General features: G+C 27.2%; 1 protein-coding gene across 2 annotated transcripts in view; it reads left to right on the top strand.

The window, feature by feature from the left end:
* Positions 1-15383, top strand: part of LOC124954123 (mucin-6) — a 36818-nt gene that overhangs the window by 10593 nt on the left and 10842 nt on the right. The window contains exon 3 of one of the 2 annotated variants that reach the window (XM_047506553.1): positions 15327-15383. In XM_047506553.1, coding sequence (XP_047362509.1) covers positions 15327-15383 — 57 coding nt within the window. Of the gene's footprint in view, positions 1-15104 lie in introns of those variants that run through there. The other variant, XM_047506552.1, reaches the window with a different exon arrangement.

Here is a 15383-nt window from a genome sequence, read left to right as displayed (position 1 = left end):
CTTCCGCGTATTTACATATATTATTTTTACATATAGTATTTACACGTATTATTTGTGAATACATATATCGTTCTGTATAAAATGAAAGTTTAAAAAAGATTCTTCAATTCGAACGAAACACGCTAACTAAAGTTAAGTTATATTTTTCGTAGATATTTTGAAGAACGCAAAATGTGATTTCATAATAACTACACACACACACACACACATATATATATTTACATATATAAGCGATAAGAACACGTTGTCCTTCAGAGGATAAAATAAAATTATTTATCGTTCGTCATTGAATTTTGGCAAAATAAACACGACACGAGGTGAGACAAAAAGTGTAACGTTATTTACATTCGGTGTACTACATGCGTCGTACTCGTCTCTTTCCGAATATACTATTCAATCATCAAAGTACGTAGGAAGAAGAAGGTCGATCGAATAGGTTAGTGTAATACATACATGTAAACCAATTGAGAATTCTGAATTTTTAGCCTAGATGTTTAAGGAAAGATAGTATCTAAGTAATAAGACACACATATTCATTTCACGTTTCCGTTTACTGAACTTTCGAAACCAAAGAAATATATACATACATACATACATATATACATCGGACATGTGTCTCTCTCTCTCTCTCTCTTTCCGTTCCTCGATTATAAAATTATAAGGACTGGTCGAAATCAATCTACTCTTATTTTCTTTAAAACTAGTTTAATTTAATCTCTAATTCAACGTTTTATGAAATTATATAATAGAAAATCTGGCATAAGTTTTTGCCATGTAACGTACTCGCCATTTTCATTGATTTAATAATGCATTTATTTTATTTTCATATATATATATATATGTTAAATGTACCGTAAAGCATCGATAACTTCCGTATATAATGTAACGAAAGAAAATTCGATCGAATGAAAAAATAATTTTTAACAAAGGATTCTAACGTTAGGAAAATTTCGACGTAAACCAAGGATGTGAAATTTTATGCAAGAAAACTCAGAATTTAAATAATTATTATAATTATAATTAGAAGAATTAATAATTAATATAATTAGTTAATTTAACTGGTTTTTTTTTTTTTTTTTTTTTTTAGAGAGAGAGACTAACGAGTTAGGAGTTAGTCAGTTTCTCATATGCATTGTTTACTAAAAGAAAGTTTAATCTGATCATTTTTTTTCCCCCCTTTCCTTTCCTTTTTCTGTTTTTTTCACAAAGCTTACGTGTAGTTGGACATAAGTACATAGTTTTACGCATACGAACAAAAATACAACCGTTATAATAATAGAAGGCACTCATGCGAGTGTCATACCATCTCTATCATGCCGTTATATAAACATCTTCAAGTCAAAATCATTCAGATTTATGGATACTCTTTCTTTCTTCTTTTTTGTTTTGTTTTAATAATTGCAATAAACGATTTGAAAGATTCTTAAAAAATAATTTTCAACGTTAACATCACGAAATTGAATTTAAATTTCTTCCTATCGTTTTGTTTTTTTTTTTTTTTTTTTTCATTTCTTATTTTTACTTTTTGTTCTGTTTTGTTTCGTTTCATTTTGTTTTTATTTATTTCACGTCTTAAGAATTTTATTTTAAACAAGTCGAATTGACAGGATGTATATGTTTATGTACGATAGAAAGTACAAGTCACGGATGTTAAATAATTTCATTGTTCTTAGCATTTTAGTCCTCAACTATTGCCCCGGAGACCACTTTCTCCTTCGTGTTACCTACTACATGTTCCTTCCATTTAATATGCATGGCAATCTACAGACTATATCTTCTTACCATTAACGAACGAATTATATTAATTTTGAAAAACTCTATATGACATGTAACTATATTTAATAACGTTTATTTATAATAATACATAGATAATTTTCTTATTAATCGAGAGAAAATATGTTTAATTATTTCATTTAATCTAAGATATAAATATGTATATTAAGAGGATTCATAGTTCTGACTTTAATAATAACTTTTCTTTTTTCTTTCTTTTTTTCTTTTTTCTTTTTCTTTTTTCTTTTTTTTTAGGCTAATTTCTTAACTTTTTCCAGATCGTAAAATTACGAACACTTAAAGAATGTCATTGATTTTAATTATCCTCAAGGAACTTTTACTTTGCACTTGATTCACTTTTACCATACAAAAGGAAAAGAAAAAAAAGAGAAAAAGAAAAAAAACCAGAAAACACGTTACCATAAAACCTGTGACATTTAATATTATATGGTTCTTCAAATAGATGAAAAAATACAAACTCGATGTTGTTAATCTTGATTTATGTCAATGAGTTGTATGAGAAAGGTGAATGACGCAGGTTCTTAGTATAAAACAAGTTATTTTGTGTACGTATGAAAATCAAATCAAAATATTAATTGCATTTTAAATAGTGACATGACATTAATAGTGCTATATACCTAAGATTTTATCAATGATTATATTGAAATTGGGTTTATTCGTAGCAATGTTACATTTGTAATAATGAAAATATGGCAATGACTTTAGATATTATTAGAATATATATATATTATATAAGTTTGTTCGAAATGTAAAGTTCAATGATTCAATTTTTGTTTTTCTTTTTTTTTTTTTTCTCTAATTGATATCATCTTTTAAATATGATTTACAATGTGACACCTCTCTCAAATTGTTTATGAGTTGTATCTTATTATTGGAAATGAATAAATTTTTCTTTTTCTAGAATATTTAATAAAAAAGATATTAATGTTATCATTTTTTCAAATTATCATTTATTCAAATTATCATTTGCATATATATATAGAAATATTCGTAATAAATAATATCTAAATTTTGTGTGTATCAGTTGGATCATTTTCTTACGAAATGACACTGTTCTTTCTTTTAAGGATATATATAAAAATTATTAAACTTAAATGATATTTAAATTTTGAGGCTCGATCAATTACATAGTTTTATTTAAAATCGATTCTTTTGAATTACGATATGGATACGAATAAAACAAAAAAAAACAAAAAAAAAACAAAAAAAAAAAGAAAAGAAGAGAAACAAACAAGAAAAGAAAAATATCTCTCTTGTAGTTACAAATTTATTTAATTAGCTATTTATACATAATTAAATATATAAAATACGATGATGTACGTTTAGACGTCAATTAATAATTGTAAGAAAAATCTGATAAAAGTTCTCAATACCCTGGCGTGTCAAATTAGATTAGTATTTGAAGCTTTCACTGGCCTTTCTAAGAAAGAAAAAAAGAGAAAAAAAAGAAAATAAAAAGAAAAAAAGAAAAAAGAAAAACCTTTCGTGTTACATCGCGATTCTTAAGTATAAATAAGAAAAACTAAGCTGATAAAAACTGTAAAAGTATACGTACAGATCTAACAATGTATTATTATTTTGATCATCATTAAACGAATCGACGAGGTAAAATAATACATTATAAATAGGTATTACACAAAAATAACGAATACGAATATATCAAAGTATATCTTACATAATATATCTAGAATCGAATGGATCGATCACTTTTATTTTCTTTTATTTACACGAGAAGTTATATAAGAAAACGGAAGTGCGTGTACAAGCTGTAAAATCATTTAATTATTATCGCGAAAGGTGAAAACGAACGTATCAACTTCGAATTATCTAAATAAATTTTAAGTTAAAATTTTTCTTTTTTTTTTTTTTTTTCTTTCTTTTTTTTTCTTTTTCTTTTTCTTCTTTTCTTTACTCCAACCACGAGATTGAATCACGCCAACTATCATCGAGGAAGTTATTTTTTGAAATTTTCACCCCATTTATGATCGACGGAAGGAAAAAAAGAAAAGAAAAAAAAAAAAAAAAGAAAAAAGAAAAATAGAAAAGAAAAGAAAAGAAAAAAAAAAGAAAAGGAAAAAGATCAGATATTTACTGATGCGAATCGAAAGATGAGATAGTTGAGAATAGTTTCCAAGAGTTTGGCTCGATGATTTCGCAAAGGTAAGCGTTGGAAAGAGAGGAAGGTAGATAGCATCTGGTTCCGTTGCATAAGGATGAAAGTATCTTGTAGCTGACTGACTGAGTAAATAATAACGGTTACGTCGTGTAAAGATCCTCTTCTTTTTCTTCATCTCTTTTTTCTTTTTCTTCTTCATCGTTAAAAGCACCGTAATGAGCAAAGCGAGAGGATTCGCCTAATTTGTAACGTGGGATTTTCATTAAAAGGAAGACATCTGCATACTTATTCTCTCTCTCTCTCTCTCTCTCTCTCTCTCTCTGTCTCTCTGTCTCTCTGTCTCTCTCTGTCTCTTTCTCTCTCTCTTTCTCTCTTTTTCTCTGTCTTTTTTCAACTTGGATAGGATATATGTAATACTTGTATTGTGTTGACGATATCAAAAGAAATAGGAGCATTCTTATGTATTACGTAGAACTGTTTTGTGAGAATAACGTAACAATTGCGAAAAGATCTTTTTTTTCTCTCTCTCTCTCTCTTTCTCTCTCACTTGGATCATTTCTTTTAATTATATATTTAATTTCTTTTTCTTTTAATCCTTTTTCTTTTCCTCTTATCTTTTTTTTTTCTTTCTTCTTTTGCCTTTTATTTCTCCATGTCGATCCATCCGATAAAGACAAAAATTATATCTAATAATAGGATCAGCGGTTTTTCGATCTATGTGTGTGGACTGTAGGGATCGATATAGAGTTATTTTTTCTTTTTTTTTTTTTTTTTATTTTAAAGGAAATTGAAAAATTACATATAAAGGATTATCCGTGAATTCTCGTAAAATGTTTTTACACTTTACGAATAAATAAATCGTACAAATAACTTATAATTTTTTTTACAGAAGGTTTTTTACAGAAGGAAAGGGGGCGGGGGCGGGGGATTGTCTCTTCACAAAAATAAAAATATTATTCTTATTTATTGGATGCGACCTAGGGATAAATATTTTCTACTAGGGGAAAACTTTCTCCGTCTCGACGTAACTTTTTTTCTTCTCCTTTTTTTTTATTATTATTATTATCATTATTATTTCTTTTTTTTTTTTTTATTTCCTTTTTTTAACGACTAAACTAAGCACAACGTGAGAAAGGGAAGGAGAGATTAAATAATTTTCCTTATGCCCTAAAAATGAATATTATTTTAACAATATTAGGATAGTTATAGACGATGTTAACAATTTAGAGATGATTCTTCTACCTGTACTCTTCGAACCGTGTAAATACGGTTTTACACGCGATCCAAATTGCATGTTACATGTACATACTTACTTACGTTAACCGTACGCACGATTAATATATATATATATATATATATATATATATATATATATATATATATTAGATATATAGCCGGGACTATTTTACCTTCACCATATTACATGTCTACTGTATGGTGTTTCACTTTTCTTTCCTTCTATTTTTTTCTTACTTATTTTCTTTCTTATTTTCTTTCTTTCACATTTCTCCGATTACTTCAATTACTTCCTGGAAATATCTTTTCCTTTCGAGTTCAAAACCCTTATCGTTGTTATAATAAGAAATTGTTAATACTGCTTTAGGATTTTAACATTGAAAGTTTCAAGTATATAACAGTAACGTTGTTATATATATATATATATATAAATTTTTTTTTTATAAATATTACACAAGTCAATAGGGTCAAGATTCAAGATCATTTCGAGAAAATAAAAGAGAGTTAAAATACTTTGAACATTTTTAACTTGCAAGTTATTAAAACCGGATTGAATGTTAAGAAGAAGACCACAGATATTTATTTTCCAATTTGTCCTGATGAAATATAAAAGATATGATAGTAATGATAGTTCTCAGACAATTTTATATATCGATCAAAAAAACCTTCTTTATTCTTTTTTTTAAATCGTAGCAAAATTAAAAAAAAAAAGAAAAAAAAACACAAGAAAAACATAGGAACTTCTTTTTCCTTTGGTGCATTTAAATACGATGAAATTTGAAACACGTCGGAAGGTATATGAAATTAAATAAGAGAAAAAAAAATTGATTACTCCCTTTATCTTTCAATGAGATCGAGCTAATAGTTGAGAAAATAAGATAAGAGGAGGGGGATATTGATAGAGTAGAAGAGAAACCCAGTATTCCTTATACATTCTTGTCAAGGCTTGCCCGGAGGCTGAAAGCGTCGCCTCTACAACGAGACAATCTCTTTCGTTTCATATTATTTTGTATGAGATAGAAATATTCGTAGAGTATATATATTATAAAGAGAGAGAGAGAGAGAGAGAGAGAGAGAGAGAGAGAGAAAATAGAAAAATAGGGTTAGAGAGAAAAATTATTATATAAAATATAGATGAAAGAATTCTATTGATAGAAAGAGACATTTTACATCAACAATCAATGATCAATCAATTTATTATCAAGTTGTCAAGTCTTTTATGGTATTCTATACGTTTTCTTCTTGACATACGCGCCATCTTTGAAGCTTTCTGCTTAAAGAATGGTATCCATCGAGAATACACTATTATAACCTTGCGAAATGACTATTCGACAAATGTAATTCCAGAGCAGCAAAGAGAGAGAAAGAGAGACGAATTTTTATTTGTTGCACGTGTGCAATGTGCACACGAAATCAACAAATATACATTGTCATTGTATATATGTGGTTTAACGATGCGAAATCATTCATACACAAGTAACAGGAACGACGAAACGAAACGAAACGAAACGAAACTAAACGAAACGAAACATTGCATAGAAAGTGTCTGGGAAACTGTGAAGGTGCGACGCCAAAGGACTGATGTAATTCTCATGCTTTCCCTCGAGAGTCATCGTGGTTTCTCGACGTACCAACGCGACACTATGTGCTCGATATCATGCTAAAAAAAAAAAAAGATATAAAAACTAATGCGACAGATTAGAATTTGTTCTTAACAATAAGATTAATTATTTAGATTTGCTTGTTAGATCATTGATATATGTTATCAAATATTTTTATTATTTCATATTTTCTATTTCACGATAGATGCAGCAAGAAGAATGCATTTACAATAAGATTACAGTATTGTACGCATATTGTAAACTCTCACTCTCTATCGTGATAATTTTCTAAACTTTTTCTTATGACGTAAGTAGCACTATACAAATCCTTAGATATTTAATTTAACATATCGATTTAACATTTTATTGAATCGATAAATATTGATAATAGATTAATTAAACAAACGTAAAAGTTTTAAAATATAATAGAAATATTTACTTTGAAATTTTCATTGTGTTAAATAAAACGCATGAGAATAATATAAAATAATATTAATTTTCATATTTTTTACACCCAATGCTTATTGACTTCTCGCGGAACGTAATTAGAAAGATCACATATTAAAAAACACTCTGATATATTTATTAAAAGCAAAGAAAAAAAAAGAAGAAGAAGAACTGACAAAGAGTAAAAAAAAAAAAATAAAGAAATAATCAAATTTAAAAAAATACAAAAATACAAAATCATATGAATTTGATTAACCGTAGATATAGTCTTGTTCTTTTGAGATCATAATAACGACGAAAGTATGAATGGGGATATTGATAAATATGAATAAAGAACGAATTAATTTTTATTGAAGACGATAGAGATAGAGATAGATAGATAGAGAGAGAGAGAGAGAGAGAGAGAGAGAGAGAGAGAGAGAAAGAAAGAGAAAGAGAATGAAAAAAAAAAAGAAATAAAAGGAAATCGACTTAAAAGCGATTGAAAATATTTAGGTCATCGATGTAGGTTAATTCTTTGTAAGAAAGTATCTTTTTCTATAAGAGAGAATAAGCAGACAGAAGCAGATGGGTGAATTTTCACTGGTTCATCAACTGGAAGAAGCATCTTCACTTTGAACGACCGATTTTGCTTTCGGTTCCGCCTTGTATTCCGCGGAGAAAGCTGTAATGTCTGTGATTCGAACGAAGAAGCCTTTTCGTATCATTCAAGACATACAATATATACGCAGATTCGAATTATTATTAACTTTTATATAACTATTATATATATATATATATATATATATATATATCAATTACTCTATTACGAGAACGTTCAAATTGTAAAAAAATTTCTAGCCTTGTAGTTTAACGATCTAAAAAAAGAAAAAAAGAAAAAGAAAAAAAAGAGAAGAAGTTAGCCCAAAATTAAAAAAAAAAAAAAAAAAAAAAAATACCTTATAGATTTTTAAAATCACTTAGAAACTTTTGACTCATCTTAAATTGTATAAGTGTGACCAATAAAACAAACGAGCCTTCCTAATTTATTAATCATGCATATATGATTATTTGATATCTTTTCATTGGAAATTATATATATATCATTATCTTGTTTTATAAAAGTATATAAAAAAATTTAATATACTGTTATAATGCTGTAATAATTCGTGATAAGTCGAGTGATGTATCTTATTGAAGTATAACGAGAGATAAGATATTATTAGTTTTTAACTAACTAACTAAAAAGGAACAATGGAAAATGCAATTAATGTTGCAACGACTCTAACCGATAAGATGCAAATATTTGTATGAATTATTGACGAGCCGATGAGGAAATATACAGAAGTTAGTGTGCCGACCCGTTATAACCCTGGGGCTATCGGGCTCGGCCTACATCCTTACTGTTCATGGATGCGAGCATTGGGCACACACTGTTAACCTGAATAGGGCCCAAACTGGAAGAACCATCTTTGATTCATTATGAAAAAGGTTATATCTTTTCAAAGAGTACATACACAGTGTAGACACAATATCATATATAACAAATAATATTTCAATTGATAATTAATTTTAATTATTTAATTCTTAATAAATTTTATAATGTTTGTATTATTTGAAAATAAGTTAATATGATGTATTTTAAGAATAAGAGGAAGAAGAGGAAAAAAAGAAAAGGAAAAAAAAGAAATGAAAAAGAAATTGAATTGGATTTAATTGGATTCAATAGAATTCGAGATATAGCTGTATCTAAAAGATTACCGTTCTTAAATCATTTATTTATTAATCAACGTTGTTGAAGAACGTACGATTTTATCCACACTTACATTAAGTGAAATTGGTTTCTGCAACTCTCCAATTCCAATCTTATTCAATAAAGAGCTCTGACTTTCTTCTCGATGCATACTATGGCTCTTCTACCTTCAACGATACTCCTATCGCATGAGATCTTAAGCGATTGCCAAAGTATACTAAATGTCGATTAATATTAACGTTTCTTTCTTTCTTTCTTTCTTTCTTTCTTTCTTTTTCTTTTATTTTTTTTTTTTTTTTAATTATTTATCAGACAGCTTTTTATATCTTTATTATCAGCAATGAACATCCTGAAAGATAATCGAAATGATGTGATATTTAAAATACATATAGGTAATATATATTTACTTATATATTTTTTACATATATATAAGTATGCATGTTCAGATATAAAATATTTTTCTACGAAATTCTTTTACACGTTTGAATCGTAATATATAAAAAAAAAAAAAAAAAAAGAAAGAAAAAAGAGAAAAAAGAAAGAAAGAAATGAAAAAGAATTTAACTATCAGCAATTAATGAAATCCTTAGCTGGTAGAGTCTGAAGGCAAGTAAACTTTCGCTCAAAAAAGAAGGTCACTCTTAAATCCAATCCTGGTACAGGTTGATCGGCAACCGAGAAACGTTCAATCGTATTCTTGAATTAGGTCAACTAATCTTGACATGATCATTATCACATTAATTAGTAATTATAATTCATAATTTAAATATTAATCTAATCTATGAATTGATTTCAAAGTTTTATCCATTTTTATCTATCTATTTCAAATATATATATATATGCATATGAAAGAAAAAAAAAAACATAGACAAAAAAAAAAAAAAGAAAAAAATTATTAAGACAAATGATATATTTCAAGAAAATATTTTTGTTTGTTTGTTTGTTTGTTTTTTTTTCTTTTTGTTTTTTTTAGAGAAGGGAATAGAGGGAGAACGAGGGTGGAGAGACAAAGAGGGATATAAATCAATATGATTTATAACATATACTTGGAGATATTACTGATGTAATCATTCGATGGAGTATAGTATGATGGTGGTTTCGCACGCGTTAAATAGTCACATAGTTAATCCGTGCATGGAAATCCGCGGTGAAATCGCATGAGTACATGTGTATAACGTGGTATCGCCAAACGTCGCAGCATTCTTTCATGATATATACCGGGTGTGTCCCGATTAGTCTCTCACTTCCCCTATCCTCTCCTACGCTATTCTCATAACATAAGCTAATGCCATGTCGAAGGAAAAGTAGGCGGAAGAAATCGTCAATCGTGAAACGACTAATTTTCATTAAACATTACCTGTTTACATTACTGTTGACAACACTACCATTTTATTTAACGCTAATCGTTCTAAGCGAGGAAGAGTAATTTTTCTTCTTTTTTTTTTTTTTTTTAAGGTATCAAGAACCTGATGTCACCTCGTAAACATTTCATTATCATATAATGTTTTCCATTTCCTTTTCCTATTTAACTTAATACTTTGCACTATGAAGTCACCATTCGGATGACACCATGTGTCTATTACTTTTTTCTTTTTTTTTTTTTTTTCATTTTTTGTTCCTTTTATAGAATCATTGAATCATCTTATAAAGTGATGGACATTTCATTATTTAATTAATATGATGAAACAGTTAGAGGAAATGTAATTCGTATCATGGTTTGTTTTTGGAAGAGTATAGATTTACACTTTCTCTCTATCTTTCGTTATTTTATTAAATATTGTATTATTATATTTTATATCTTATATAGTGTGTATATATTACATATATACACAAAAATAAACAATTTATTAATATTTTAAAAGAAATCATATTCGCAAAACTGATATTGTAGCCGGTATATATGCACTTTCATAAAACATTTAATATGACAATCAAATCACGTATTTACAGAGAAAGTGGAATCATAGATCAATCGACTTTAGATTTTGTTCGATCAATAAATGAAATCATTCCTCGTATATAGCCCGTTAGAATTTTTATATATATATATATATGTGTGTGTGTATGTATAAAAACATCTTCACGCTACGTTAAATTAAGAAGTTAAGAATCATTTAGTGGAGCCTTATTTTAAAGTTGACCAACAGAGCGATAGACCGTAAATATCTAGGAGCCAATCTTGAGTGTGCATTGTACACCTTAATGCCTTTTTTTTTCATTTTTTATGTATCCTGCATTTCCTTGCATTCTTCTTTTTTCTATTGTTTTTATTATTATTATTATTATTATTATTTATTATGCAGCTACGTAACAATTAATTGAATGGATATATTCCGCTTAGTTATAGAGTTTATCTTTATTTTTTTTTATTTCTTTCTTTCTTTTTTTTTTCTTTTTTTCTTTTTTTTTTACTTTTTTTCAAATAATTACGTAAAAGAATATATAATATATGTGAAGACCGGAGGATGTTCGTATAAATGATTTAATTTGTTTTTATATTTTTAATTAGTCAACAAAATACAATATTTATATATATATATATATATATATATATATATATATATATTGATTTATTTCAATTGATATTAATTATTATAATTTATATTCAATATGAATATAATTATAATATACCTATATATAGTCGCACAATATTTGATAAGAAAATAATTTTGTATAATTCGATATTCTACTTAAAATATTATTATATAACTATATCGTATAGAATGCTATTTAATTGTATTTTATAGTAAAGATAGAAAAAAGAAAAAGAAAAAAAAAAGAAAAAAAAGAAAAGAAAAGATAATGCGAAATGATTAAATTTATATATTACAAATTAGATTCGCAAGGATACGTTTTAAATTTAGAATTTCTAGAGCTAAGAACCTCGGTAAGATATGCGCCATCTTCTTTTATTGTGTTTGCGGTTTTATAGTATTTGCTATACGCTACACGTGCGACTGGATGGAATAAGTGGTAGGTACAATCGGTTAAAACACATCTTTGGTATGCGATGTTCTTCTCTCGTGCGGTTACAAATCCTATCCTTTCTCATTATCATGGTAACATTTATAGCGAAGTGGACAACAAAAAATACTTTGAATACTGAAAACAATGGACTTTCCTTTCCGAATCTTTCACCATATTATACGTCTTCTCGTATACGCGAAAGTTATAATATAACATAATTTTACTCTTGATACTATATATAATTATTTTATATATCATATTATCTCCTATAATTAGCCTATTCTCAGTCAATTTTGATGTGATCTTTCTCTATTTTTTTTTTTTTTTTTTTTTATATCCCATATATAAGTGTACGCGTACACACACACGCGTATATAATTAACTATCATTAATATTATACTATATTAATATTTTATTTATTATATCAAGTAATATTAAAAATATATAAATAAAATATCCTTATAATATATAGATTTTATATGATTATTAATTTTTATATTGATCAATGAATTGTAAATTGTTTATTTAAAAAATAATATATTTTTTAAATAAGAAAGAAAAGAACCGAAATGAATCGAATCAAATATTGTTTCACGTTGTTTCTGTTAGGGTTAAAACTCTTAGGGATTACGTTGTAAAACGATGACTTAAGAGAAAAAGTAGAAAGTATGTACTATAAAACTCGAAGGAGACGTCGAACCAGGAATTGATCTCTCGTAAGATTTTTATTACATTTTGAACGACGTGAAATATTGATAGTCGTGCGATCATGAGGATCATAAGAAAGGATAAAATTGTTTTGCGCGCGAAGCGAAGATATTTCATTACGGAAATACTATCTCAATATCAATGAGTGAAATTTTGCTTCTTACTTGATTTTAACAATAGACAAGTTCAATTCGGAAGGGAAGAAGAAATCGATTATGTTTTCTTTTCTTTTTTTTTTTTTTTTTTTTTTTTTTTTAATAATGTCTCTTTTTACTTGAATTTTAAGATTTTTAACGATAGAAAACAAATTATCTTTAAATCGAATAAGTAATAAACGAAAGAATTGATGAACTTTCTAATATATACAGTTTACATATAAATTCTGAAGACTTTAAAACTTTCGAAAAAGTAAGTTTAAAATCAAATAAAGAATAAATAAAGAAAATATCTAATGAACGCCTTCTGATAAAAATATTTTCCAAAATAAACTCTTCTGTTTTGTGTAAATTAAAAAGAAAGGAAGAAAAAAGAAAAGTTAAGAACTTCAAAGAAATAATTTTAAGTTTAAAATCGAGTAAATTATAAATAAAAGAGAAAAAAAAGAAAAAAAAAAAAAAAAGAAAAAGCTAAAAAAGAACCGTGAACGAGATACTTTCTACCGCAAATTTTTTATACAAAGTTTGTTTGTTTGTTTTTTTTTTCTTCTTCCTTTTTTCACTCGAGTTCACAATAAAAATAATGTTAAATGTATTATTAGTTATAATGAGTTTTGCAAATAGATTATCGATTGTATATACATGCGGTAGCATTGAAAAGTGCATGAAATATTGTGAATTCAGGTACACAAGCGCCAAGTACGAGAGAGAAAGTGTTCTGTCGTGGGAACAGGTAATATAGCGACTATGTTACTCTTACTACGTCATTCATTTTTTTAACCGATCATTACGAGTAGAATTTCTAAGAAAAACATGTAAGAACATTAAGACAAAATAAAATCACGTAGTAAAATGTACTGCCTACAACCTATTTCTTTTTACTTTTCATTTTTAAAGATAATCGTTAACAATCACGTTTAAAAGTTATAACTTTAATTTGACACTTTAATAACCATGATAAATTACAATTGAATTGTCCTATATAAAGTTAAATGAAATAAATGCAGGATCGTACGAAAAAGTGTTTTTACAATTTGAAAAAAAAAAAAAAAGAAAAAAAAAAGAAAGATAAGAAAAAAAAATTGTAAACTTGTTTTACAACAAAGAAAAAAGGAAGAAAATGAAGAACAATTTTATTGTAAAAAAATCTCGAGGAAGAATAATCAACGATTGATTTTAAAAATCACATTATCATAAAACCCATCGTAGTTTTCTATTGCATTTAATGATCTACAAAGTGTATCCTTAATCGCGAAGAAACGTTTAATCGACGTGTGACCTCGTGTGATAGGGGGTCAGGTCTTGAACGCGACAGAGTTTCACCGCTATATCATCACGGGCTACCACCTTACATAGCCCACACACACATACACACACACACACACGCACACACACACAGTTCCATTAGACCGCAAATGTGATCCCGTTACAACGAGACTTATATACCAAATCGGTAACTCTTGTAATACAACTTGTATCGAACGGATATAACACATGTGAAGATGTTTCTAGAAATATAGATCACGTAAATCATTTTTTGTAATTCCTAAAATTAATCCAAATTCTATTCGATCTCTATCTTTAAAATAATAATTATCATATTTAATTATCATATTATCACGATAATTATTTTACTTTACTTAATACATTATTATCGAACAATTATATTCATAATGAAATTAACATTGTCATCGAGATATTATTAGAAAATTTAAAAAACTTGTTAGTATCGAAATTTAAAAAGGAAAAAAAAAAAAAAAATAGAAAAAAATAGAAGTCATTTAAATGAAACAAACGATATTATCGTATAATAAAAATTTGTAAAAAAAATTTTATAATCAGACAAATAAGTATGCACTTAAAAATTATTATATTGAATATATTGAAATCGTCGATAATAATATTTATGTGACAATTTATAATGATTATTCCGATGAATTTTATTTTTAATGATGAGAACTTTGTTGTAACTCAACACAAGTTTCGTGTCGGCGATTTGTTCAAGAAGAAATATGTCGAGTGGTGGTGGTCAATAGTCGTCGTCTATCCGTAGGCAGAGACTTTCTTCGTAAACGTCTGGTAGAATCACTTATCCGTAAAGATGTCGCATCGAGTATCCGATCGACACAAATGTAGATATTGCGTTCTCTTAAAGAAGAAAGGAGTCGGTCAAATAACAGTATGTCATGGCCTCCGAATGCCGTCTTCGGTATCCCCGACGTATGGAATTTCTCATCTTTCCTTCTTATACAGTTACAAATCTCTTGATCTCTAACTGTCACCATTTGTGTGTACGTATGCGTGTATGCGTATGTGTGTTTTAATGTTTCAGTCTATTTACTTACGTATTTAATATATTCTTAGTATATATATATATATTTAATAGATACTATCTATATATTACAATCGTTTAATTTACAATTAATGATCTTACATTATGACAATGATGTTTATCAAAAAAAAAAAAAAAAAAAAGAAAAAAAAAGTGATAACAATGGGTGTATGTGTGTGTGTGTGTATATATATATATATATATATATGTATTTCTTTTTTTCCTTTTTCATTTACAGATGGAGACTTTGACAATGATCAAATTAGAGCCTCCAAGATAGAGGGTGACTTGCAGG

Source organism: Vespa velutina, chromosome 14, assembly GCF_912470025.1.
Source record: "Vespa velutina chromosome 14, iVesVel2.1, whole genome shotgun sequence".
NCBI classification, from domain to species: domain Eukaryota; kingdom Metazoa; phylum Arthropoda; class Insecta; order Hymenoptera; family Vespidae; genus Vespa; species Vespa velutina.
Note: the sequence above shows the minus strand (reverse complement) of the source record. Positions and strands in the feature narration are given on the sequence as shown.